We start from the raw sequence: 26,018 nt of genomic DNA, 5'->3' as shown, positions 1-26,018 counted from the left end.
GTCTGCACATTGTCCAGAGTATCCCTTTCACACAACAGGAGATTGTCCGTGTCAGAAGCGTTTTCTGTTAAAGCAAATTCTCTGTTTGGTTTGGGCGACGGGTGGCGCCTGGGTAGAGCGTGCAGGATGCATGAAATGTAGTGGACATGTAGCAGGTTCGTAATTTCGTCGTGAACAACCTCTCTTTTGCTGTTCCTTGAATTTGTCGGCCCTTACCGACAGACATTCCCGAATCTCATTGTCGCTCTGGTTAGACATTTCCATTGGATGGTTTTCTTCACCCTAACATGTTTGTTTTCTTTCATTTTTGGGCCAGTCGCGAAAGAAACATTATTAACACACCTACTCGTTCACTGTGAATTCTCTGGGTAATGAGTGGCTGTAGCCACACATGGGCTCAATCGGACATTACACAGCCTTTGTACTAGGGAGCTGGCAGGGTTTATTGTCCGGTCTGAATGATTCGGGAATTTGCGTTCTCACATACAGCTTATCCGGGTAATGTAACTTAGGCATGCAAACTATAGATGCGAAAAAATTTCAGAGATTAAAGAATGTTTTCTCTTTTGTGTTTTAGACTAAAAAAATCTGAAATAAAGTGAAAGATATGTTCCTAAATTTCTCCTTAGCTTTCGTCACGATAGTGTGGAGATACAGTGCTTCTGTCGTTTGGATACGCATAGATCAATGGAAGATATACAATACAAACATAAAGATAACATAGAGCCACTCTTCATGTACTACAAAGCACATACAGTACACTTTACAGTCTAGTCAACCTTTAGATGTACTGCTGTGGTAAACAGAGGAACACAGAGAGATTTACATGTAGTGATCGGAACATATGAACATTTGTACTTAGTGTCAATAAAGATAATTTAAATTGATTTGAACTGAGTTGAATTTGGAGAGAGGGAGAAACAGTAAATGTACAGGTTGAGACTTGAAAGAAGGAAACGAGAAAGAAAGAGAGTTTGAAAATGAGGATGGAGAAAAAGATGAGAAAGGAAAGTGTGAGAGTAGAGAAAGAGACTGAGAGAGAAATAATACGTGTGAATTAGAGGGGTGGAGGGGGGACTGTAGATAAGGGAAAGAGAGGGGAGCGGAGAGGGCAAGTGAATGGGAGAGAGAGAAAGAGGGTGGGAGGGGGATGGGGGGGAGAGAGAGAGGCTCGCGCAGCAGCCGCTTCGGTAGTTTTGGCTCTGGAGACGCGCAGGACGCAGCGAACTGTCCCGGCTCCCCTCGATGGTTCACCGCAGCCCGGAGGAGGGAAAAACCTTCCACCGCTGCCCGGAAATCAGCGCCCAGGATCCGCACACACTCTGACTGCAGTAAGCCTCTTCTGCGCTTCAACAACTTTCACATAACTAAAAAAAAAGGAAAACACAACATCCCAGCAAACTCCGTGGAAACCCAGCGGAGCATCTCCGCGTATCTACCCGCCCACCGCTGCCTCTATTCGGCCACGGACAGCACGCCGGACCGCCGATGTGACTTGGACTTAACCGGACCAATGTATTTATTCTGATGAAACTTTTACCCACTGCGTAGTTTACATTGTAAACTCATCCAAAGTGTGCGTCAGTGTTCTCCCGTGATTGTTTTGCTTTTATTTGGTACGTTTTTTGCGCTTGGCGTGCGTGAAATCTGCGCTAAAACAACCATCCGAGACTGAGACAGCGGAGCAGAGCAGGGCTGAAGCGGAGGGTCAACCAGGCTGAAGTCAGTTTACAGAGTGTTTTATTGGCTTTAGAGTATATACACATTTTATGTCTCAGAAATAGCGTTTAGACACGGCTGTTATTTTCCAAAATACACTTTACTGGTCCTTTTGAACAGGATAAGGAGGAAAAATAGAACACAAATACTTTGGGATGTGAAATTAAATAGACTCATGAAAGTCTCAGTTATAAGATGATGAGGCTGAAATACATAAAATACCTTTCTTTCTGAAATATTAGTGTGCAACTATATATTTATTTATACAATTTTACCAGTTAGGTGGAACAATCTGTTGTTTCTGCTGATGAGAACAGAAACAACCTGTCTGCACATCTTAATCTCAAATAAAAACATACTTTAAGATAATCTCCAAAATATCTGACTATTTATTTTAAACAGAAACGCATGAGAGTTGATGCTCAACTTTCTTTGCAGAATAAAATCTGTATTTAAGTGAAACCTTGCAGGCTGAAACAATGAAGAGTATCAGACTAAATGCAATGATGAGGATTATCTGAAACGTGTAATGTACTGTTGATGAGCTTCAAACTCTCTTTGTTTACCACAAATGTATATTTAAAGAAGGATGTCTGCGTCTCATTTTATCTTTCTAAGTTCAGTTTTAAACCTAAAATTTGAACTGAAAGTGATTGACAGGAGGTAAAAAACCACGTGGAATCAGACACCACTGAACGCTTAAAATGTAAATTCAATGAAAAGAAAGAAAAGTTTCAAATTAGGATCAAAAAACAAAGTATCACTTTAAATATTGACTGATTGATTTTAACACTGGATATGTTTCATTTTAGGCTTTGGTTTAGATTTAATTTGCTCCACTCAACACATAAAACCTAATTTCAATGCAATTAAGAGTTTGATATATTGTAAATATCTATCATGTATTTAAAACATTTTGATGATCCACCAAAAAGTCTCAAATTGAAAAGAAACATGATCAGACTCAGGAAAATGTGGATGTTAAATGCATGATGATGTTACATTTCTGCGTCTCATGTGCACATGTTTCAAATTTAACACAAAACACGACTCTCAAGTGCTCCTTTTTCACACCGGAGGTAAAAACCTCAGGTTGAGATCAGGAAAAAAAGAGTTATGAGGCTGAAATATGTGATCAGCATCAGTTTCACGCCTTGAGAGTAAATGACATGCCTGAAAAGTGATTTAATTGTGAAAATACAACAATTTATGTGAAACCTAAAGTAGTAAAAACATGTCTTAAATGTGTCTTGGCATCTTCAATAGATGTTACTTTTTCTGCCTCCCACATGTGTTTGTAGTGGATTTGACACAGTGTTGTGTTAACTCCCTGAAATCCACCATGGACAGATTTGACCCTCTGAGTGTCCAGTCCATGTCCACATGCTGCCCTGACCTCTTGAACAATGTTGATGATTGACACCTCATCCTGTCTTTTCTCCCCCTCAGCAGCCGGAGGTCAGCCATGCTGAAGCCGGGCGAGCCGAGCGGCTCGGCCTTCTTGAAGGTGGACCCGTCCTACCTGCAGCACTGGCAGCAGCTCTTCCCTCAGACGCAGCTGAAGACTCCTCTAGCCCAGCCGCTGCCTCCACCTGACCGCCTTTCCATCCCCATGGACAGCCTGCGCCCGTCCCGCCTGCACAGCCACCTCCTGGCCTCCACGCACTGCACCTCTACTTCTACATCCTCCTCAGCTACTTCTTCAGCAGCAGCAGCAGCTCTCACCCCGTCTTCCTCCATGTCCATCTCAACCTCGGCAGGGATCTCCCAGCTGCCCATTCCCCAGCAGATCGCACTATTCGGGCAGGCATTGGCCCCGCTGTGTACCGGGCCTGGAGGACCTGGAGGAGGAGACCTAATGATGGTCGTGCCCCCGGAGAACCATCAGGGTCACAACCCAGCAGTGGGGCTTCTCCATCAGGCCAAAGAGCAGAGCTGTGGGGGTGTTGGTGTGGTGTCGTCCAGCGTGAAGAGCAGCAGTGGAGGAGGAGAGGAGGGCGGCAAAGGAGCGTCCGCCAGGTTCAAGCTAACGTCAGAGGAGCTGGACTACTACCTGTACGGACAGCAGAGGATGGAGATCATTCCACTGAGCAACCACACAGGAGAGCTCAACAACCGTACGTACACACACACACACACACACACACACACACACACACACACACACACACACACACACACACACACACACCTCAGGCCTGTCACTGTCATTGGAGTTTATTTGCGGTAGAGTGACACTATAATATTCCTTTATCACCGGTATAATATTCCCAAAGGGACATGGACTGTGTCTCCGCTGCTCTTTTGACCTTGTGTATCTGTATCCTCTAAAATTCCTCTGATATTCACATAATATATCCTATTTCCATACAGTTATACATTGTTTTCTGCAATGCTCAGCAGTGAGTTGTGACACTGTGGTGTTTTAATCTTATTACAGTGTGCACAATTATATTTATTCATTATAATGAAGTTTAGGAAAAATGGAATTCATTTCTGCAATATTCCAATAATAATTATTTGTAGTAATCTATTGTGGTGTTGTGGTTTTCTACAGTGATTTTAAGTATTTTTCTGCTGTATATTTCTATAATTTTATTTAATATAATAGTTAGTATCGTGAGTTTATTATGCTTCATTGAACTGTAATGAATCTCTTTGAACTATTTTGGAAATATCATAAGAATATTCAGAATTATTTTCTATAATTGTTGTATAATTTCCCCACAGAGAATGACAATATTTATATTATCAAGGCTCCACAAAATTAGTGTCGGGCCTTAATTGCAGCTCATAAATAAATTAATGAGAAATAAATGAATAATACTTTTTAAGCATATGTTCCCAACTATTCTTCCACCAGTTCAAAATACAATAAATACATTACAATTCCAGATATAATAGGAGAATCATTTAGTCATTAAAATGTAGTTCTATGTGTGGATTTGTGCGATGTTACAGTTGGTTTGACAGCTGCAGTGTTTGACAGGAGGAGCTGGAGGAGGGTTGGGTTTGTGGGAGGGTCAAAGGTCATCCTGCCCGGGGTTCAAACCCTCAGCCGCAGCGACAGTAGGCCTGCAGCTCAGCGTTAATATCAACCAGACTTCATTCAGATTTTGTGGAATAAGTGTCGGGGTTTACACCTCTCTGCCTTCACGTGGTCATTTTACTGTGTTTTCTTCTATGTATGTGCGCGCTCATTTTTAATCTCACTTAAACTCCAATCAAAGCAATTGATTAATTGCATATTAGTTTTATTTCATTAGCGTTTTCTTCAATTCTTCAGGACCGTTTTAATAAACCACACGGCGTCAAAAGCGTTTAAACAGACTTATATTTCGTTGTTCATCTTTCCAAATCTACCTAAACAGTTTTAAAATGATTATTCCAAATATGTTTTACTCCTGTTATTTGCAGTTTTTTAACGCAGTAAAAGAATAAAAAGCCGTTTTTATTCAGCGTGATTTAATCAAACTCCTTTTATTACTTTGATATCTGCTGTGTGAGCGTGCGTATTTCATGCATGACGGGCGCTCTGTCAATATGTGTCAACACACACAAACACACGCGCGCGCACACACAGACAACCCGCTGTCTTGTTTCAGATCTGTGGCACCGAGGTGCGTTTCATCAGTAAAGTCAGTGTGTCCCGTTACACACATAAAAACGAAGTATTCACACACTCCGAGCAGAAGCTCAGCGGCCCGTTTGTCGGTACGACGGCACCGAACACACTCCCGGTTTGAGCCGAAGTCACCGCCAGCTGCTCCGCTTCCCGCGTCACACGTGGAGATCAAAGAGAAGTCTCGTGTCTGTTAGTTTGAACTGTTTAAGGTGGACATTTGGTGCTTTAGCAGCTTTTTATCTTAACAATGTGTAGCCTACTCCTATAATATTTGTTATATTTACTGTGCAATGTTGATAACAGTTTATTCTCCATAGAGTATCACTATAGTATAAAACTATAACTTCCTTCGGTGCGAGTGCAGGCCTCAACTGTCATTTTATGGGCTCTGAGAGCTTTACAATATCGATTTTACCATCATATTTTAATAGCGAGATTGTGATATTTCCGTAATGTTTCTTAGTTTCTTATGGGAATTTATTGTTGATTTTATACCATGCATTTTAAAATAGTATTCAAAAATATTTATGAAGTATTTTGGTTCAGTGTGTCTCCTATGCGTGACAGTCAATGTACGGTGATTTTGTTGAACTTCATGGGATTTAAAAAACAATGTATAAACACAGCTATAAACGGTTCCTGTAATACCTCCATAACATTATGACTTTATGCATTATCTTGCACGTTGGGCTTCTCTCTCTAAATAGTGTGTCCAGCCTTTAATAGCCTATATTAAAGATTTCATAGTAGGCTATATCATCTTATTGATATATTGTTTTCCTATAATATATGTATAATAGGTCTATAGTATTGGACCTTTGAGGTGACAGCAGTTATTTTAAATTTAGTAGTTTAGGTATATTTAGTCTAATCTAATGCGGCATTTACAGGCCAATCATACATTCATAATATTTGTATAATATAGCCTATGCTTTATTCCTGCTTCAGCTGTGTCACCAAGTTTATTATACTCCTCCAATACTCCTCCTATAATAATCCTATAATATGAGGTCATAGGTTCACGCTGTGACATCTATATCGAAACTTTATTATGAAGTGAGTGTCGCTGTTTTTTGGTTTCAGGCAGCGGCGATCCTAAACACTAGTGAGATTGTGCGCCGGCGTGCGCGTGCGTGTGTGCGTGATTGCGTGCGTGTGTGTGTGTGTGTGTGTGTGTGTCTATATGAGCGCTCTTTGCTGTATATTCCTCGGTGATAAAACGGACCATCAGCAGTAATCTGCGTCGATACGCGCCGGCAGGGCCGATGAGGGATGGAGGGACAAGCAGGAATTAATTGCCGTATATAGTTTTGTGTTTGTGGAAGCGAGAGAGAAAGAGAGAGAGGGAGAGGGACAGAGAAAGAGGGGGAGAGAGAGAGAGAGAGAGGAGGGGGATCGATCCACCGGCCACCGGCCCGCTATTTATCATCCCAACACGGCCGTATTGAGGTCTCTGGGGTGTGTGTGTGTGTGTGTGTGTGTGTGTGTGTATTTTTGTATTTGTGTGTGTGTGTGAGTGGGTGTGTGGGGTGTAGATAAAGCAGTCACACACGCACACACACTCTCTCTCTCCCTCATGTCCGACCTCGATTAATCATTACACCAACAATAATAATAATAATAATAATAATAATAATAATAATAATATAATAATAATAATAATACATTAATATTAATATTTCATCTTTGCATTAATTATAAATATTATGGTTACTGCTTTGTTTTTTCACATATTTCTAACACATACTGTCCCATTCAAAGTATTTCTAATACACTTTGTGCTCCTCTATTTTCTCATATGATGCAAATAAAATGTGATCCAGATTTTTAAAAATTATTATTTCTTTTTATTTTATTTATTTATTATTATTTATCAGCTATTCAAATAAAAGTTAATTTTTTTAGCAAAATCACAAAATTATAAAGTCATTGTAAAGTCCTGAGAAATTTGTAATTTTGGATAATATAAATATAATTGAATGAACTTCTTTTAGAGATGGCTTCAAAACAACAATCTGGACCATAATTCAATTAAATCAAATGCTTCCATTAATAAAAACAATACACAATTTGCTCTTCCATAAAGTTGGGGCACTTGTGAGAGACAGATTAATGGTAAAACTTTAAGCAACCCAGATATTCTGTTTTTAAAAAAATATTCTTTCTGTCATATTTACACTAATTCTTTTCAACCTTTAACTCAAATGACTAATAAATAATACACACAATAATCAAACTTATACAAAGTTAAAAATATTCAGTATCTGCAGATTTGCTAAGTTTTTATTATGACAAATTTGAAAGTGTATCAATAAAATATTAGTATTTTTTTCAAAAATTGTACATAAAAAGTAATAAATCAACTTTGTTTTCTATCTATCTTTTTTAGGAAATAAAAAGCTAAATTAAAAATATTTACATCTTCTGATCAGTGCACCAGCTCTACTGTCACTCATCAAAGCGGGAAGAAGCAAAGAGTCTGGAGTTTTATATTCAATACAGTTTTGATTTTCTTCAGTTAGAGAAATAAAAAATATGACTGGAAGTTATCACACATCTGGCACGTACTAAGCTTTGATACAAAAAAACACGAACAAGAATTTCCATCTACACTAAATGTCAGCTGGCAGTTTTATTGTGATTTAATAAAGTCGGTTTAAACACACACACGCACAAGCATGCATGCACACACACGCACACACACGCACACACACACACACGCACACACACACACACACACACACACACACACACACACACACACACACACACACACACACACACACACACACACACACACACACACACACACACACTGGATTTTAAGTTATCAGAGAAACAAGCTAAGCAAACATTTGCGATCGCCAAACTGCATCGGAGAAACATTGATGTTTGACATGAAACTGCTTTATTCTGTGTTTATAATGGTTTTAATCACCTGGTCCGTTTGTTTGGAGAGGAGGAGACTTCTGCGGATCATTTGGCTCCTGATAAAAAACATCTTGAACGATGAACAATGGAGGAATCCTAACCCGGAGAAGCTAACTGCAAGAGACACACATAGACAACAGAACCACAAACTAGTATGTAACTAGTACTTCCTGCTTGTTCTGGGATTGTAAGATTAAATCAGCATGTTTAATTACTTTTCTTAGTTTATTCAATTGTTACCAGCGTCCACAAGGCTAAAACAAGTTGTTTATGTTTGTTCTGAAGTTTGAGGTTGCAGGAAACACTTTCAGTTCGTCTAAACCAAGACCTGAACCGATTGGTGTTGAGCTCATTGACATCTGAGCCAACCAGATCTTTGTAGGCAGGATTGAAGACGGGGAGGTCCCCTTCCTGTGCCAAAACCAGAAAAATGGTTGTCCTCACGTTCACTTTTTTGGTAGGCTTTGGCCATGATGGCTCAATCATATTGTGTCCACCTGATAACGTCTAACATTCTCTCTCTCTTTTAGCTCTGTTTTTGGTCTCCACCATCTTCTTGGGGAAATATCTGTTTCTTTAGCTGCTAAATGCGCCACTATATTCACCAGCAAGGCTCTGACTGTGTCTGTCGGCCGTTTGCTGCTGAGCAGATAGTGTGCAGTTGCTTTACCGGAGCTTGTTTGATGAACCAGCCTGTAAAAGTGCCATAAAACCAAAAGTAGGAGCTAAAAGAGGCTCAGATCTGTCGAGCTTTGTCCAGCGTGGGTTTACAGAGTAGAAATGCAGCCTCGCTGTGTGGTCCGTCCTCATCTGGACTCACAGCTGTGTTGGAAACAAACGCAGTCATTAACATCGATAGTCTTTATGAAGTGTGATGATTTTGTTGTGGAGGAGTCCAGGAGTTCTTTACGGAGCCTCGACCTCGCTGTTTGTGATGGAGGCCAGTCAGGAAACTGTATTTTACTCTTGCAGTTAGTTGCTGTGGATGAGAGCGAATGTAGAAATGGAAAGGAACTAGATATTAGGTTACTGATATGTTAATGTGACAGATTTATACCTGCACTATTAAAATACACATCTTTCAAGAGGTAAAAATGGTTGAAATCATGATTTGTAGGAAGATACACTCACAAAAAATCCTTATTTTTGGGAAACAAAAATAGTAAGAATTGCCCGCAGACGTTTTCAGTGGAAACGGTGTCCAGCGCTCAGACATCAGAGGCAGAGCGGAGCTGTCTAAACACTGGCGATGGATGTAACAGAATACTGAGTTTGAATGATGGGCAGTGAGGAGAGAACGCCATAACAAGTTCACAGCCAGTTCATCAGTCTGAACGAGAGGAAGGACGGAGAGGAGGAAGAGAAAAAAGGCTTCAGCTGAGAAACGAGCTGCATGCAGCGTGTTGTTCTATTACTGTATCAGTTGTGTGTGTGTCAGTATTTACAATTACAAAAATGATACATTTGCTGTTTTCGAAGGCAGTCATTGGCTGAAACATGAGCCCGGACACAACAGGGCCTCAAAACAAGCCTGAACATCGACTTCGTCAAACCTTTTGAGATTAAAGATTCATTACTGACCCTGGAATTAATAGTTTGACAGAAAATTATTAACTCAATATCAATTGACTTTTAGCATTAAGGCACTTTTAGTTAATGGCCTTCATTAGCAAATGTATGGATGTTTGTTCAGATGTACTGAAGATAGAGCTGTAATCACCTTGTTTATCACTTTGTTATTTTAGTCACACGAAGGTCACAACATGTGGCTGAAAGCTCCAGAAGATTTATTCAAAGTGGACTTTGTGTGATTTTGTTTTATCATTTTTTAAACATTTCTCAAAACTCTCAAAACTTTAAAAAACAAAACTATTTTAGCATATTATATGATATTTTATTGTTAAGTATCACTATCAGTTTTTTAGTAAAGGTACTACTAGCAGTGTAGTAATAACACATACATGATATTTGGAACAGTACTAGCAGTAGAACAAATACTGTATATATGAAGAGTAATTCCAGGATATATTTGAATCTATTGTAGATTTCCATATATATTTTGAATATAAATATGTTGTAAATATATAGTAAATGTATGCAAAATATATTTTACAAAACATGAAAAGTGTTAATAACTATAAATAGATACTATAAATAAAATATAATGACTATTTTATTTCACAGAACACTGCCCACGTTTTGCAAAAGTATGCAAACTGTATTAGTGATAGAGGCACTGAGACTGGTAGTACTGTATGAGTTGTACAATTATGATTAATCCTTAATCCTTGTTGATATTTACTCTTGAGTTCAGTGTCTTCTAAAAATGTCTATTTCATTTAACCAAAAATCTCACGTTTAATGTCTAGACACAACCAACTGTACAAGAAATTTTAATGAATACATGGTATAAAACTATTTTATATTTTACATCTATATGTGCCAAAAGCCCTTTTCACTGAGCTGCAGTGTGTCTGTGTGTGTTTGTATCGGCATGTAGCAGCAGCTGCAGTATGAAGTGTATCAGAGCTCCAGACTTGTTCTGAGCTGAAAAAATGAAAGTCAGCAGCAGATCAGCGGCTCGACTCCTCTGTTGAGTTTTCATGTCATCGACAGTTTGAGTCTGAACTCCTCCTCTGTCGTCTCTCTGCACTCTGAACTTCTAATGACGCTGTGAAAATAAATCGTGCGTCTCCGTGGACGGACGATCACAGCTCATCTACAGCCGACAGACTTCCCTTCTCCTGTAGCCCCAATGCAGATACTGTGGAGTGAAAACGTGGAGACAGACTTTACGTTGACTCTCATGATACAGAGAAATGCAGATGTAATTATTCTCCTTGTGTTGCGCAGTATTTTTAACATACTTTAAAACATGTCTGGAGGGGAACTTTAAAATGGTAAAAGTTCAGTGAAAGACATTTCTGTATTAGAGTCAAAACAAGAAACTTGCACGTTCTTCCTGATTAAATTATTCTGAGCAAAAGGTCCCTTACCCAAGCTTTTCCAGAGCTTTCAGTCACGTCTCATGGCCTCATCTGCTGACGGAGGACTTGAGATGTGGAGGCAGTGGAAACATGATAAAGACAATGTATTCAGAAGTTATGAACAGAACAATACAACAGCTGCTGCAGTGCATCCAGTGTGTCTGACATACAGAACATTCATAGATAAACATAAACCTTTCCCTTAACCTGTTTATTTATGATCCTTTCCATTAACTGCTTACTTTTCCGGCATTGTATACATTTGTTTTTTGCACCTTATCGATACTCTTTATTGTTTAGATTTTGTTTTATTTGCTTTCTGTCTTACTTTCTACTGAATTCTTCTTTCTACTGCAACAATTCCCTTAAGAATGAATAAAGTTTTATCTTATCTTTTTTCTTTGAACACACATATCATTGATATTGATACTTCTCAGAAGTAAGAAGGTGGAGTCAGGACAGGGTTAGCGTAGCTTAGCACAAAGACTGGAAGCAGATGGGAACAGCTAGCCTGGTTCTGTCCGAAGTTCATAAATGCCTCACTAATTAACACCCCATGTGCTTAATTATGTTTAATGTCAACACAAACAGAAATGTAAGACGGGCAGTTTGTGGTTTTAGGGGGAGTTCGGTGCTGGAACTACTTCTTGCCAAACAACAGCGAGGTTCAGGGATTTCCTGACGTCTCCCCAAATGTTGAAGTATTTATATAGTATGTTGGGTTTTCCACCTTTAAATATGAATACTCTTAGTTTCTTAAGCCAGAAGAATTACTTTCTTTTAATATTTTATCAGATGAATATTTTCATTTTGAACATTGTTCCCATTGGTGAAGACTGTAGTGGCTTGAGCAGTTTCCAGATGAAGTCGAGGATCGCAGAGGATCAAGCCTGTTGAATATTTCCCATTTACTCGGCCGTGACGCTGTGTCACATTGTGTGGTTTATAAATGGCCGTAATGTGGTTTAATTTACTTTAATCAATCACGGTGTCAAAGCAGCCGTCACTCTATTAAACTGCGGATATTTAATTTCGAGAAAAACAGAGAAAAGAAAGCAACATTGACATCCTGTTCCTCTCAGCCTCTCTGCTCTGTGGGAGTTTTGTGTTCAGATAATAATCTCTCATTATGTTGCTGCAGTCAATTAACATCCATTACTGTCAGACTGCATCTCTGAGTAAATGTTGACACTCACTAATTCCCAGCAATACGCTTCACGCCACATTTAACCTGGAAAAACCTTGCAGAGATCAAAAATGACTTTTCTAAGGAAAGTTTCAAACACTTACTTTTTACTTCCTCTTCCCTTTTTCTACACTTTCAGTTTGTCACTTCGCCAAAAGGTTAATTTATAGTACAAACTAGCCTTAGTTAAATAATTATTTAAATCTCACTTTTGACTGTAAGCATTGATAAATAAAATACAGTTCAGCTCATCAGAGCCAACAGAGCTTCAGTAAACACTGGCTAACCTCATTAACCATTGGACCTGCTCTGCTGTTTCATAACATGTGTTAAATCAAGTATCTGTATGTCCTTAATAGTTGAAGAAATTAATAGAATACCAAATCACAATATTCACAAAAATCACACAATTTGCAAGAATCTTAAAACATGCAAAGTATTAAGATGATGGCACAGCATTTAGATACAAAGAATGTGTAAAAGAAAAAAGGTTATGTATTTAAATCGTATACAGTTTGTTGAAGTGTATGTTGTTTGTTTCTGGTTGTAAATGATCAGTCATGTCTCCTCTTGTATCTCCAGGTTGTGACATGTGTGCCGACAACAGGAATGGCGAGTGTCCGATGCACGGGCCGCTTCACTCTCTGCGTCGACTCGTCGGCACCAGCAGCACGGCGACTCCCGTCACCATGCCGGATGTCCCTGATTGGCTCAGAGACCTGCCCAGAGAGGTGAGACTTCCTGTCTGTCTGTCTGACGATTATTTTACAATGTTTCAAAGTTTCAAGGTTTATAAATAGTTTATTTAGCTAAAGGCGAGACACCCCAGGCAAAAAAACATAGTTTTTCATGCACTGGTCAATTTTGAGAGTTTGGGCTGTTTTGCTTCATAACATGTGGAAAGAAAACATCCAGAATACACATTGAGCTGTTTATTTTACTAACTTTGTCTATTTGCAAAAGTTAACATTAAATAATGCCTCATGTGCATATTTAAACATAACATTTCATAACATTTGTAATATGTAAAATAATAGTTTTAATGTAATTTATCATCTGGAGAACTTTAATGGTGGTTTAATATGTTTAAAGTTTTACTATTTCCCCTGTAAAGTCTTACAAAATGTATGGAATTTCACAATACATATGTATTTTCACTTATCTTTCTGTTCTCAGAATGAGATTTCTTCTCTCACATCTCCTCCACATCAGCACTTACATACACCAAACGCTCCAGTTTCATTCCTCTCTATAGTCTGAAGGTTTTTACAGAGAGGTTTGTTCACATATCATTCAGAGCCTGATTTATATCATATTGTTATTCCTAAAAGCATGACAAAAATGTATTTTCTTTAATGTCTGTTGACAGAATTTTCTGATTTATGAAGTGATACAAAGATAATTTCAAAATCCCCTCTGTAAAAACCTTTGACTCTAATATGTCAACAAAATGAAACAAGAATTTTTAATCTGACTTTATCCAATGTTCACATTTCTGTTCCAGGACATTAATAAGGTAATGCCTCATTTGCATATTTAAACATAACATTTCAGAAACTTGTATTCCAATAAATAATTGTCTTAATGTAAGTAATGAACTGGGGAAGTTTCATGGTGATATCTTTGACCTGCCCAATATATAAAAACTAAATTATACAAAAAGACATTTCTACAATGGAGTAGAGTTTTGTATTGACCTCTGTGTGCTGTGTGTGCAGGTGTGTCTGTGCACCAGTACAGTTCCTGGTCTGGGTTATGGGATCTGTGCGTCTCAGAGGATCCCTCAGGGAACCTGGATCGGCCCGTTTCAGGGAGTCCCTCTGCTGCTGGACAAACTGCATTCTGGAGCCGTCAGAAACAGCAGACACCTGTGGGAGGTAAGTGTGTGTGTGCTGCAGTGTACATGTCGATGCATCGTATTCAAACTGACTCAGTGTTATGAATGAGGAGTGTTCTCTAAAAAATGACACTTTTCATTCTGGCATCAGAGATTTTTAGCAAAGTTTTGGCACCAACAAACTATATTTATCTTTTTCAAAGATACATTTGGACTAAATGGATGTGACTGAAATGTGTTGAGTAGCATTTGATCAAGAGTGGAGACAGACTATAATGTAACGTAAAGTAAATTTACTTTTGAGGGTTTTGTACTTTTATACTTTGTTTAGTATTTCCATTTATGCCACTATTTATACTCCACTCTCAGAAGGAAATATCCTTTACTGACACTTATAGTTACTTTTTACTTGCTAAACATGATATGTTTATACGATGTGATGCAGTAATATATCCAGACAAACTACAACATTTAAATGCTCTTGCATTTATTTGTTAGTAATACATACAACAGATTAATATAATATTCTATAATAATAATATAACACTTTTAAAGGAGCAATTCTGCATGATGAGCACTTTAACTTTTGATACTTTGAGTACATTAAATGATAATACTGTTTTGAATGCAGCAGTATTTTTAGATTGGGGTGTTTCTTCCTTTCCTCGAGTAAAGGATGTGAGTACTTCTCCCACCGCTGCAGATAGATGAGCGTTATATTTCACTTCCATAAGATATCAGAGCTGTTTATCATCTTAATGTTTTCTGGCGTCGGACTCTGTGCACAGTGACACGATGACTGAACACACACCTTTTCACCTTCAAGTGTGATAAAAACTGTCATTCATTAGCTTTTTGTTAAATATTCCTGCTTCACATGAAATGAGATTTATGTTGTCATCTCCACCAGCCAAAAGAGTAATAAGTCACATCACTTCTTCAACGTGCTGCATTAATGAGCTTTATCGCAGTATTCTCTCCCCCAGATTTATCTGAAAAAACAAATGTGAGCTGTGGTTTTTTTATCCTGGATATGTGACCGCAGACTTCTGCCGTTTTCACTCTTTGAGAAAACAGACATGTTCATTGTGCGGCACATTTAAAAGCATTGCATTCAGTTTGCTCAGTTTGCTGAAACGTCATATTGCTGTGATGGTGGATTGTTGCTGCAGGAGACATTTCAATCTTCACCGTCACGAATGCAGCACTTATGAAGACATTATAGCAAAATAATTTTTATACAAGTAATCCATCCGTCCATTTCATGCCGCTTTTTTGGGTGAAAGTCACATTAATTATTTGATTGATTAGGAATAACTGTTATATACTCATCAAAAATGTATATAATAATAAATCATTCTAGGCCACATCGTCCCTACTGGTTCCCCATCATGATTTTATATTTTGGCAGGTAAGAAATGACAAAAAAGTCTTAAAATGTCTTCAATTTAACTCTTTTATGCACATAGTACATGTTTGTGTTAACTGTGTGTGTGTGTGTGTGTGTGTGTTGGCTTGTGGTCAGCTTCATGTCACCTCTCAGTCCATTGATCAGAGCAGATTGTATTTACATACAGTGGCAGAAGAAAGTCAATGTGGCAGTTATAAACAGCAGCATTAGCATTAGTGAGAGAGAGGGGGAGACAGAGTGAGGGGGGGACAGAGGGAGTGAAGGATGCTGGGAGACAGAGAGATAGATGAGTCCCTTGTGGCCGAGCTGGTAAAGGTCAGTCAGACGTCGGTTGAGTGGACATCAGTCTCTCTGCTGTTGACCGCAGCAGGGCTTCAGGAGGGGAGAGGGGTGAGGAGGAAGGGGTCAGAGGTCAGGGAGGGCGGGTCATGCAAAGACATCATGGGCCAAGTCCAGCAGGAGAAAGGAGCTCGTCAGGATTTGTGCTTCAAACTGAGAAAGAGTGGAGTTCAATGACAGTAGGATTTTACAGTTTGTAGTTATTTTATCTGGTGTAGACTCTTCAGAGACTTCGACAGTCACTTGAGAGTATTGAGCCGAGTGTCTTCAGCTTCTGTAATGTGACATTACATAAAGTATAATATGATCAAAGCGTACTGTGAGTTTTTGATTTCCACGAGCTAATGGCCAGCTGCAGGTTTATGTGATGGGAGGGTTAGCAGCTTCTCGCCTCCAATTACATTTGATTGGTTACATTTATGTAACTTTAAGTTTGAGATGCGTCATTCAAAATAATATGTAGAACAATGAATGACACTAAGTAAGGAACTGACAGATGACAGATAATGTTAACCTCCACTTCTGAGTATGAAACATTTTACATTTTCTGTTACTACAACTTCATTCTGGAAATAAATATATATATTTTTAAATCTAAAATTATCTTTACTTTTTGTAATACTATGACTTCTTTCTTCATTATTAGAACTTGTTGTTTTGTTTTTGGGTGGGGACCAGTAACTGAATTTATAATGTGATTTAGGGCAATAGACATTATTTCTTGTCTTGAATATTATATAGTTATATATACTCAGTTGTATTCTTTATAACATTTTAGAGATCTGTTGTTTTTTTCTTTCTTTTTTTGCTGCCTCAGCGACAAAGTGCTTTCTATTTAATTAAATGTAATAACATAAATATTTTCGTTTTAAGGTATTACAATGTTCCTATAAGATTACCATAATCAAACCTTCATTCAGGAAAAACGACTGTTTATTGTTGTAAACATATTCCTCCTCAGGTATACAATGACAAATATAAAATAAAGAATTCTATATGTAATATAAAAATCTATGTATGGGGTGTAAAAATACTCCTAAGACTGAAAAATACTACTAGATAAATGTGTGGAGGTTTAAATGCTAATATTTCCTGGATGTGCAGTAAAACAAGGCAGAGAGGAGAACGAAGGTGAATGATTCTGTTTTCTGCAGTTTTTTGGTTTTTAAAGTAAATCACCCATACCAAGGTATTTTACAGCTCAGTATCTAAACATCCTTGTCCAGTAGTTGTATTTGGACCCAGCAGAGTGGAGCTGAGACCCAGTGTGAGGTCTTAGACCAGCCTTTGAAGCTCTCGGCCCTGGAGAACTGCTGATCCGATAACCCGGCTCTAACCATCGGCAGATTATCGGCTGCCGGGCTAAAACCGGTCATTAGGCCTATTGATGAAGAAGCTTTACACGCAGATCCCATTAAAACTCACTGGTTGTTAAACTCGCTTATTGACGCCCAACAAAACAGGAAGAGATATTTGTCCTATAGCCAATCAGGGAGCTTGTGTCATGTTGTCTATGGTGTCCAGGAAGGTTCAGTTTTAATTAAGACACTTGCCATTACGTCTGGGTGGAACAGAGGAGCATTTTCTGGGGCTGCAGCATTTTACTGCTCGACACATTGATCTCCTGCGAGGTCGAGCTCAGTGTTTGACTTTATGGAGGAATAATTCTTTAACTATCGGACCGAAGCAGTGAGCTTTATCACTCACTGCTTCTGTACTGAGTCTTGAGTTTTCTTAGGTTAAATGTGAAATCTGAACTCCAGCCATGAGACAAATATAGTAGAGAATTATAGTATTTTCTTGATATCCAGCCCTATTAATGAGTAACATTACAGTAAATATTCCCACTTGTGTCTGACCATACTGGTTGAGGGAAGGGACGACAGTTTCCCGAGGATTCAAAAAGGATGACGTCCCGGTCCAAAGCCTGGAGGCCGTCCTGATTGAAAAGAATGTGCAGAACAAACAGGAGAAACGTCCTGAAGCTCTGACCTCGTCCTCAGGGGCTTTTTTTTTTTTACGGGAGTTTTCTTTTGGATAGATCTGAGACGGGGTGAGCTGTCAACGCAGAGTCAGTGAAAACACCCCCAAACATCAGAACTTCAGAGCAGTAAAGAAAGGAAAACTTCAGCTGCACAGTTTGAGGCAACATATTTTGTTAGTGTGGGATGTTGATGAGACTCGTGAGGATTAAGAAAATTCCAAAACGGCTGTTGGCTTTTTATGTCTTAAAAAATCTTTGTCTGTTTCTTGTAACAGAGTCACTGTTTTTTACGTCTTTGCTCGGCTGTTGGTCTGTCCATTTGTGTTTGTCTGTCTGTCCATCATCGTATTCCCTGCAGAATTCTCATTGACTTTGTCTTTTCAGTGGTTTGTGGTCACAGCGTCCAGTAAAGGGCTCTGTAATGTTTTCTTGACTGATGTCATTATTTAATGTTTCTGTTACTGTCTGTATTCTGGATTTTTATTAAAGGGTCATTGACATCATCATTTTGATTACATAATCACCAATGGTTTTATGTCCAATTGCATGTTTGGGTTTCCTGTTGCTTTGATTGCAGTGAGGCGTTTGACCTTTTTACTGATGGAATTTTTTAATAAAAGCAGCGATGACTACACTGATATAATGCAGCAGTTTTCGAGTTTATCTGAAGGGTCTTGAAAACACAAGGCTCATGGCAAGATATTCAAGAGCAAAGTATTGTCGGCGGCTTCTACAATGTAGTGATGTTTAATAGAAAGTGTCTGGGTTTTGAATAGAAAAGAATAAAATGCCTTTATTGTCCTTGAACACATCGTAGATTATAGTGATTTCAAGGATTTCAAACAGTTATTGGTTCACAGTTCTGAAAACTAGAGTCATCACTTTATTTATGAAGCACATTTAAAGGATTAGGCTGGTATCATGTTAGTTCGTCTCTCAATAATTTCCGACTTCCTGTTTATGGCTTTCAGCTCCAAGCCCGTTAGTTTTTACATTTTTAAAACAGAAACATTAGTTATTTTTATTTATAGAGGCTCAGTAATGTAGATTTTATCAAAGGAGGAAATATAGCATTTACAGGGGACTATTTTCAGCGGCGGATTCATTCACATGGTGCTCTAGTCTAGTAAGTTTATTGGGCAGCAGGACGGTGAAAGAAGGATTGAGTTAAAAATAAATCACAATCTGTATTCATGGTAATGAAAGAACACGTCACCCAGTGCAACAGTGTGGCTCACTGATGTGTTTTTTTTGAATGCAGTCGTGCTGACTATAAAAATACCTGAAAAAAAGGCTTCTGCATTCTTTTATTTGCGACAAAACACAACACAAGTATTCCTTGTTGTCTTGTCTTCACTTGTGTGTCACAAAGGTAGCACACATCTGTCTGCAGCCCTCCGTCTCACAATTGTATAATTAGACACCAGACATCAGTTCAATGTTTGACTCTTGGAACATAGACAAATTTTCAGTGGCTTTATGCACACCTGAAGAGCGCACAAATCTGTATAAAGTAGATGCAGTGGTGGGGCCTGGGATGCCAACCATGTATGGCCATAACCCAGTGGCGGGCCTTGCATTTCACACCTAGGCCTTCAGTGATGTCCTACACAGTTCTACCTGAATTATTCCCCCTCTTAATACCATCATTATGACGCCATGGCTATAGAAACTATACATTTAGACAGAAACGCAGTATAATCGGGCGTTGCATCACCCTAACAACAGAGTTATATTAATATTTCCGAAACATTTAGGTGTAAATAGCAGGCATTCCCAGCAGTACAATGTGCAGTGCCTCTCGGAGGCTGTGAGCCGGGGGTACCGCTCGTAGTTAATGATTTGAAAGTGGCGGACAAACCCTTTTCCCGGCTGTGATAGGCTCGCTAGCGTCGGGGTTGGCCGTTCTCTTCTCACAATGTCTAGCGTTTCTTGAAAAGTTTAGTCTTGAAAATGGCATTGTAATTATATCTGCGACCAAATCGACCTCTTCTCCTCCTTCAGCCATTGTGGGTTGAAAAAAACAGCTTGTAGAAATCTACACAAATTAGCTTGTTCAAAGGTTGCTAGCTTTGCATAACTCTGCCTCTCAAAAGTGCGTATCCAATCAAAAGACGTGCACGTGCTGACGTTATCGTACACCTGCTCGTCAACTCGAAATCTGATTGGTTAACGCCACATGTTTTGTCTCCGTTCACTTTAAGCGACAGGCGCACGCACTGTTGATTCTGAAGGCAGATTTCTTGGACCCTGGCAACACATTATGGCTGAAATATGATTGGATAAAAGCTCTAACATAAAGGCCAGCCCTCCAAATCTCGATCTGAGGCTAGAAGTAGCGCAACCAAGAGGAAAGCTATGAAATGAAGAGAATAGACTATGGGGAATAATTTAATACATATTTGTGGAAAAATATATAAAAATTAAATGTATATTCTGATGATGTTTAGGCCAGCAGAGAAGGCCTTGCTGGCCCTGACGGCCCACCACGGCCATAACGTGTTATTGGGGATCCATCCATCCTTTCTCTCCCCTCATGTCACATCTCCACCGTCCCTGTCAAAAAAAGGGAAGGCAAGTTTATTTGTATAGTACATTTCATGCACAAAGACAATTCAAAGTGATTTACATAAAGCATAAAAAAGCATAAACATACAAAACAAATAAAATGGAAAATAAGAACATAACATATTTAAATCACCATGGGAAAGGCAGGGGCAGAAGAAAAGTTTTAATCTTCAAATGAAAAGAACACAGAGTTGAAGCAGACCTCAAGTGTTCTGGAAGTTTGTTCCAGATCTATGGTGCATAGAAACTGAAAGCTGCTTCTACATGTTTGGTTTGGAGGTTGAAAGGTTGAGGAAACAAAGCAACCAGAGGCTCTACGACTAAAACAAATCAAACTAGACTGACAGAGAACGCAAACCTCAGCTAAGGCCATGCCCTATCTTGCAGTGATAGCGGAAATGGAAAATAATTGGTGTGTCCGCCCCGTAATGCGGATCCGCTCTTAAATTCAATGGGTTCTTCTTTGGCCCATGCTACACCCTTCCACCAAGTTTCATGAAAATCGGGCCAGTGGTTTTTTCCTTAATCCTGCTAACAGACAGACAAATAATCCAAAAACATAACCTCTTTGGCAGAGGTAATAAAAGGTCTACAGTGAAATTGAATTGTCAGTGGCCAACAGTTCCCTCATATCTTTAATCTCTAAAGTGTTGAGAAAACATTCAGTTTAGCATGTGGTGATCCTGTTATCAGACTGCTCTCCGCTCCTGTTGTGTCCTATCAAAACTGTGCACAGATCAGAACTATAGTTGGACCAAGAGACTCTGTTTTGGAGGTTTTAAAGAAACTCTTTCTGGCTCCCAGGAGAACATGTGAGTAGCAGATCAAACTGCGGCCACCATAAACCACCACTCACCCTCGGCGCTGTTTGGTTAAAACCCCTCGGTGAGTCGGGTTAACTTAGTTCATTTCTCCTCTCTCTGTAACATCACCCTGTAGGCATGGTAACCGCGGGAGGTTCAAGAACAAAGACTAGGGGTTTTTCCATCATGACCTTCATGTTAGAATAACACAGAGTGTGTGTTTGTGTGTAGACGTGTGTTACCTCTTCATAAGTTAGTGTGTTTTTTTACAAAGTGTTTCCTCTCCTGTGTCCGTGTCTGTAGAGGTTTCACATGCTGTGATGAAGTACAGTACAAACAGTTACATGTTCTTTTCATGCCAGAGCATTTAAACCATCTCTGGATGTGTATATTAACTTCAGCATTCGTCAATAAAACTTGACCAGACTGGTTTATCCAAATTAAACCTAAAGAGAATTATCTTGTAAACATGAATTAAAAAAGGAAACATTCATCTGAAGTTATTCATGGTCATTGTGGAAAATTTGCAGGTGGAGATAGATGCAATAATTCCACTTCCTGCCAGTAGAGTTTACGTTTGTATTGTTTCAGGAGTTCACTAGAATTGATTGTCAGTATCTTTAAACAAGACAGAACAAGATTTACTAGTTTAAAAAAAAACATTTGTTCTTGAAATGTGTCTGAAAATTCGACACAATGAATATAACTGCAGTGCATACAGAATTTTTATTTTTTATTTAAAGTAAACAATATTCATTAAAGACTTCAATGCAATTATTTAGTTAAAATTACTTTTTTTTAACAAGGGGCAGATGTTGGTGACAGTCAATGTCAATGAAATGGGTGGTGGTTCCTCAGTCCTGCAGGGGGTGGTGCCTCTGTCCTGTGGGTGGTGGTACCTCTGTCCTGCGGGTGGTGGTACCTCAGTCCCATGGGTTGGTACTTCTGTCCTGTTGGTGGTGGTACCTCTGTCCCATGGGTGGTGGTACCTCAGTCCCATGGGGGTGGTACTTCTGTCCTGTGGGTGGTGGTACCTCAGTCCCATGGGTGGTGGTACCTCAGTCCCATGGGTTGGTACTTCTGTCCTGTTGGTGGTGGTACCTCTGTCCCATGGGTGGTGGTACCTCAGTCCCATGGGGGTGGTACTTCTGTCCTGTGGGTGGTGGTACCTCAGTCCCATGGGTGGTGGTACCTCAGTCTCATGGGGGTGGTACTTCTGTCCTGTGGGTGGTGGTACGTAAGTCTGGGTGTGTGGCGCTCTGTTGCTCCTCCTGCTTCTCCTTGCTGTATGAGAAAGCAGCCATTCTGCCTTCAGACTGTTGACTCTGAGGTGAATCAGGGTCGGTTATCCAAATATTTTCCATTTCTCTGAACGATTATTACCCTCTGATTTATGAGTCGTCTCGCTACTTGCTGAAAACACAGTTTCACATGGTGACGAGGTTTCTCTGGTTGTGCTGTGGAGGTCCAGACTGTTGCTCTTGGGCACGACGGCAGTGGCGTTGATGGCAGCAGGTTTATGAGGCTTACTGCTGAAAACGACAAGTTGTGATTAAGAACTGACTGATTTGGTGGAATGAATACCAGCTTGTCACAGACAGGATAAATGACGAGCAGTCTGACTTTATTTTGGTTTTATTTAACCTTCATTTCACCTTGCAAGTAGGCTATGAACACATTATGTGGTTACCCAAGATTTAACATCAGATGGATAGGGAGAGTGTGTATGAACAGAGGGTTTTCTCTGTGTTAGAAAAGCAAGAGGGACGAGCAGGAGGGGGATGGATGGATGAGAAAAAAGAAGGGGAAACTCATTGAGGGCGGCTGTGGAGGTAGAGTGGTCGTCGATCAGTCGGAAGGTCGGTTGTTCGATCCCCAGCCCGCAGTCAGCTTGTCGAAGTGTCCTCGGGAAAGATACTGAACCCCAAATTGCTCCCGATGGCCAACGGTGTGCGTGTGTGAGTGTGTGTGAGTGTGTGTGAGTGGTTATCACTACTGACGAGCTGATGTGCACCTTATGGAGCCTCTGACTATATGAATGTCTTCATTTCTCTAAACAGCTGGTCACAGTTTTATCAATTAACAGGAGGAAATAGTGCATTTGTTGGGGACTATTTATAGCGGCGGATTAATCTACATTTGGTGCTCTAGTGACTATTTGTGGCAGAAGGACGGTGTGTGCTGTAAGGAGTTGAAATAAACTACAGTGTGTGTGTTCATAGTAATAAAGCAATATGTTGCAAACAGTGAGGCTCACTGATGTGTTTTTAATAGTTTTCGGACAACAATGGAGCGCTGTGGCACAGAGGAGGAAGATATATCCGGCTTTGATGAACACACAATACTTGTTAGTAGATACATTCAGTGTTGTTGGAGAAAAAAGGAGGCTTATTAAATGTATTTATGAACAATATCTTCATAATTCAAAGTGCATGTTTGTGTACGGCCAATTTTCTTTGCATCCAGATAATGAAAAATAAAATAAAATGTGACAGGATAGGTCAAGAAGCCACAGGCTTCTAAATGGGCCTCCCTTCTACTTAAGGAGAAAAACAAACAATAAAAAAGGATGAAAATAAATATAAACTAAGCTAACAAAATGTAATCCAATCCAATAAAAACAAAGAAATAGATGAAAAACTAAATGTTCTCTGTACCTGCCGATATCTGTGGCAGCACTGGCCATGTTTGGTTTTGTAAAAACGAAGGTGAAGATGATCAACATGTCCAGTATTTACTGTATATGAAGGAATTTGAGAATTCAATTTGAAGAAGTTGCTAAATGATAATGGAGCGATCTATGAATCTATGCTTTTTTATTTTGCTGTTGGCACTTACATCTTTGGAGATTAAAGAGCTCCCAATTATCTCTTTGCGCTTTAATGAATACAAATAACTTTAATAATAACCTTTTTAATAAACAAACGATTTCCACATAATGAAGAATAATGGTGCATTCGTTCAGAACTTTCTCCTGCAGTGACACTTGGCAAATATATAAACTAAGAGTTTTTCAATGCTGTTGCCCTTAGAGGAATAATGTACTTCCCAGTAATTCTTTATTTTACCAATCCATAATTTCCTAATCATTTCCTGCGCACTTTCTTGGAAAGAACTACAAGAGAGAAACTTTAGAGTTTAGCAGATTATGTCGAGTTTATATTTTGATCCTTTATAAATAACTGCTCCATTTTGATAAAACTTGCAGAAATGATAAAGAACCTGCCTCCCCCCAAGCATTCAGCCTGAAATTAGTTTCCTTTGTTTCAAACTTACTTGTAAATGAAAGTCCATTTTCATGAGGTGTTCACAGTATTCTGTCCACCTGCAGAAGGAGGATGAGACTCTCTGAGATTAGGTAAAGGAGGAAGAGGTGAAGGAGGAAGAAGAAAGGGAGGAGGGAGTGAGGAGGAGACATGGTGAGATAAGGAGGAGGAGGAGGCTGAAGAAGAGAGCAGATAACAGTAGAATTAGTGGAGTTTCATTGATTAGCTGTAGAACAGAAGCGTACGGGCATTGATCGGCTCTCAGGAACAGTTTTACAGGATTTGGACTGAAAAAGAAATAGAAGAAGAAGACAACAGTGGGTTGTGTAGAGAAAGAGAAGAAGAATAACTTTTTCTGACGCCGATTTTCTGTCTGCGGATATAGCTGATTGGTTACTGAGCATCTAAACATCTGAGAGAAACTGTTGATTGGTCAGTTTGAGGATTACATTGCAGTGATGTAGCTGTACACGACCAAGATAAGCAATCAGAAACTACAACACACCTTGCTATACCTCTACTTACGTCTCACTTTTACCTTTCAAAGCTGATACTGTTGGATGGTACAATTGAAGTGGTGCGTTCATGTGCTGGTGTGGAGCTCCGACATCTGACATCTGAGAGTTGTTTGCTAAACAGCATCCATGTTTGCTTCGTATTTGTTCTCAGAATTTCATCTTCGGACATACAGTATACAGTGGCTCTTGAATGCAGTACTTTTCAGGACTCCAAAGTCCCAGATTTCCACCAGTACTTGAAAGCACCACAGCAGTAGAGTTTATAAATGTACCGGTCCTGTGTCTTCATGTCTTTAGTGCTAGTGGTGAGGACTAAGGTAGGGGGGTGGAAATGACTGATCTTGAAATCTAAATCCTCAGATTTTCTTGAAGTCACCTGAAATGTTCTGTAAACGATGACTCATATCATATCGTACTGCTCGTGTTTAACATCAATACCACAACTGCAACTGAAATTGGAAATTGAGGATGTATTTTAATGGTCACACACATGTACACAGCACAGCATTTAACCCCATCAGTGCGCGGGGAGAAGTGTGCAGTTCAGAGCCTTGCTCAGGGACACCTCGGCAGTGTTAAGGAGGTGGACTGGTACCTTTCAAAGTACCAGTCCAAACTCCCTACTTAGTCCGTACAGGGACTTGAACCGGCGACCCTCCGGTATATGAAACTAAACTGAAACATCTTATAATCTTAAAAACACTTCTGAACTCTAATGATGGACGACTTGAAATGTGTTGTTGTTAAAATGCTGTGTGTGCGTACGTGCGTGTGTGAGAGAAAGTGTCGTAACACCTTCAGACACGATAACTCTCAGCTGCATTAGTGACTTACTGACACACAC

The 26,018-nt window shown here is 39.4% G+C and overlaps 1 protein-coding gene across 1 annotated transcript in view; it reads left to right on the top strand.

Annotated features, from left to right (window-relative positions):
• Nucleotides 1–3,184: 3,184 nt before the first annotated feature.
• Nucleotides 3,185–26,018, top strand: part of prdm6 (PR domain containing 6) — a 91,195-nt gene continuing 68,361 nt past the window's right edge. Inside the window, exons 1-3 of the mRNA XM_029440856.1 lie at nt 3,185–3,836; nt 13,031–13,179; nt 14,167–14,325. Coding sequence (XP_029296716.1) covers nt 3,185–3,836; nt 13,031–13,179; nt 14,167–14,325 — 960 coding nt within the window. The remainder of the gene's footprint in view (nt 3,837–13,030; nt 13,180–14,166; nt 14,326–26,018) is intronic.

This window comes from Cottoperca gobio, chromosome 9 (assembly GCF_900634415.1).
Source record: "Cottoperca gobio chromosome 9, fCotGob3.1, whole genome shotgun sequence".
Classification (NCBI taxonomy): Eukaryota; Metazoa; Chordata; class Actinopteri; order Perciformes; family Bovichtidae; genus Cottoperca; species Cottoperca gobio.
This window is presented reverse-complemented; position numbering and strand designations above follow the sequence as displayed.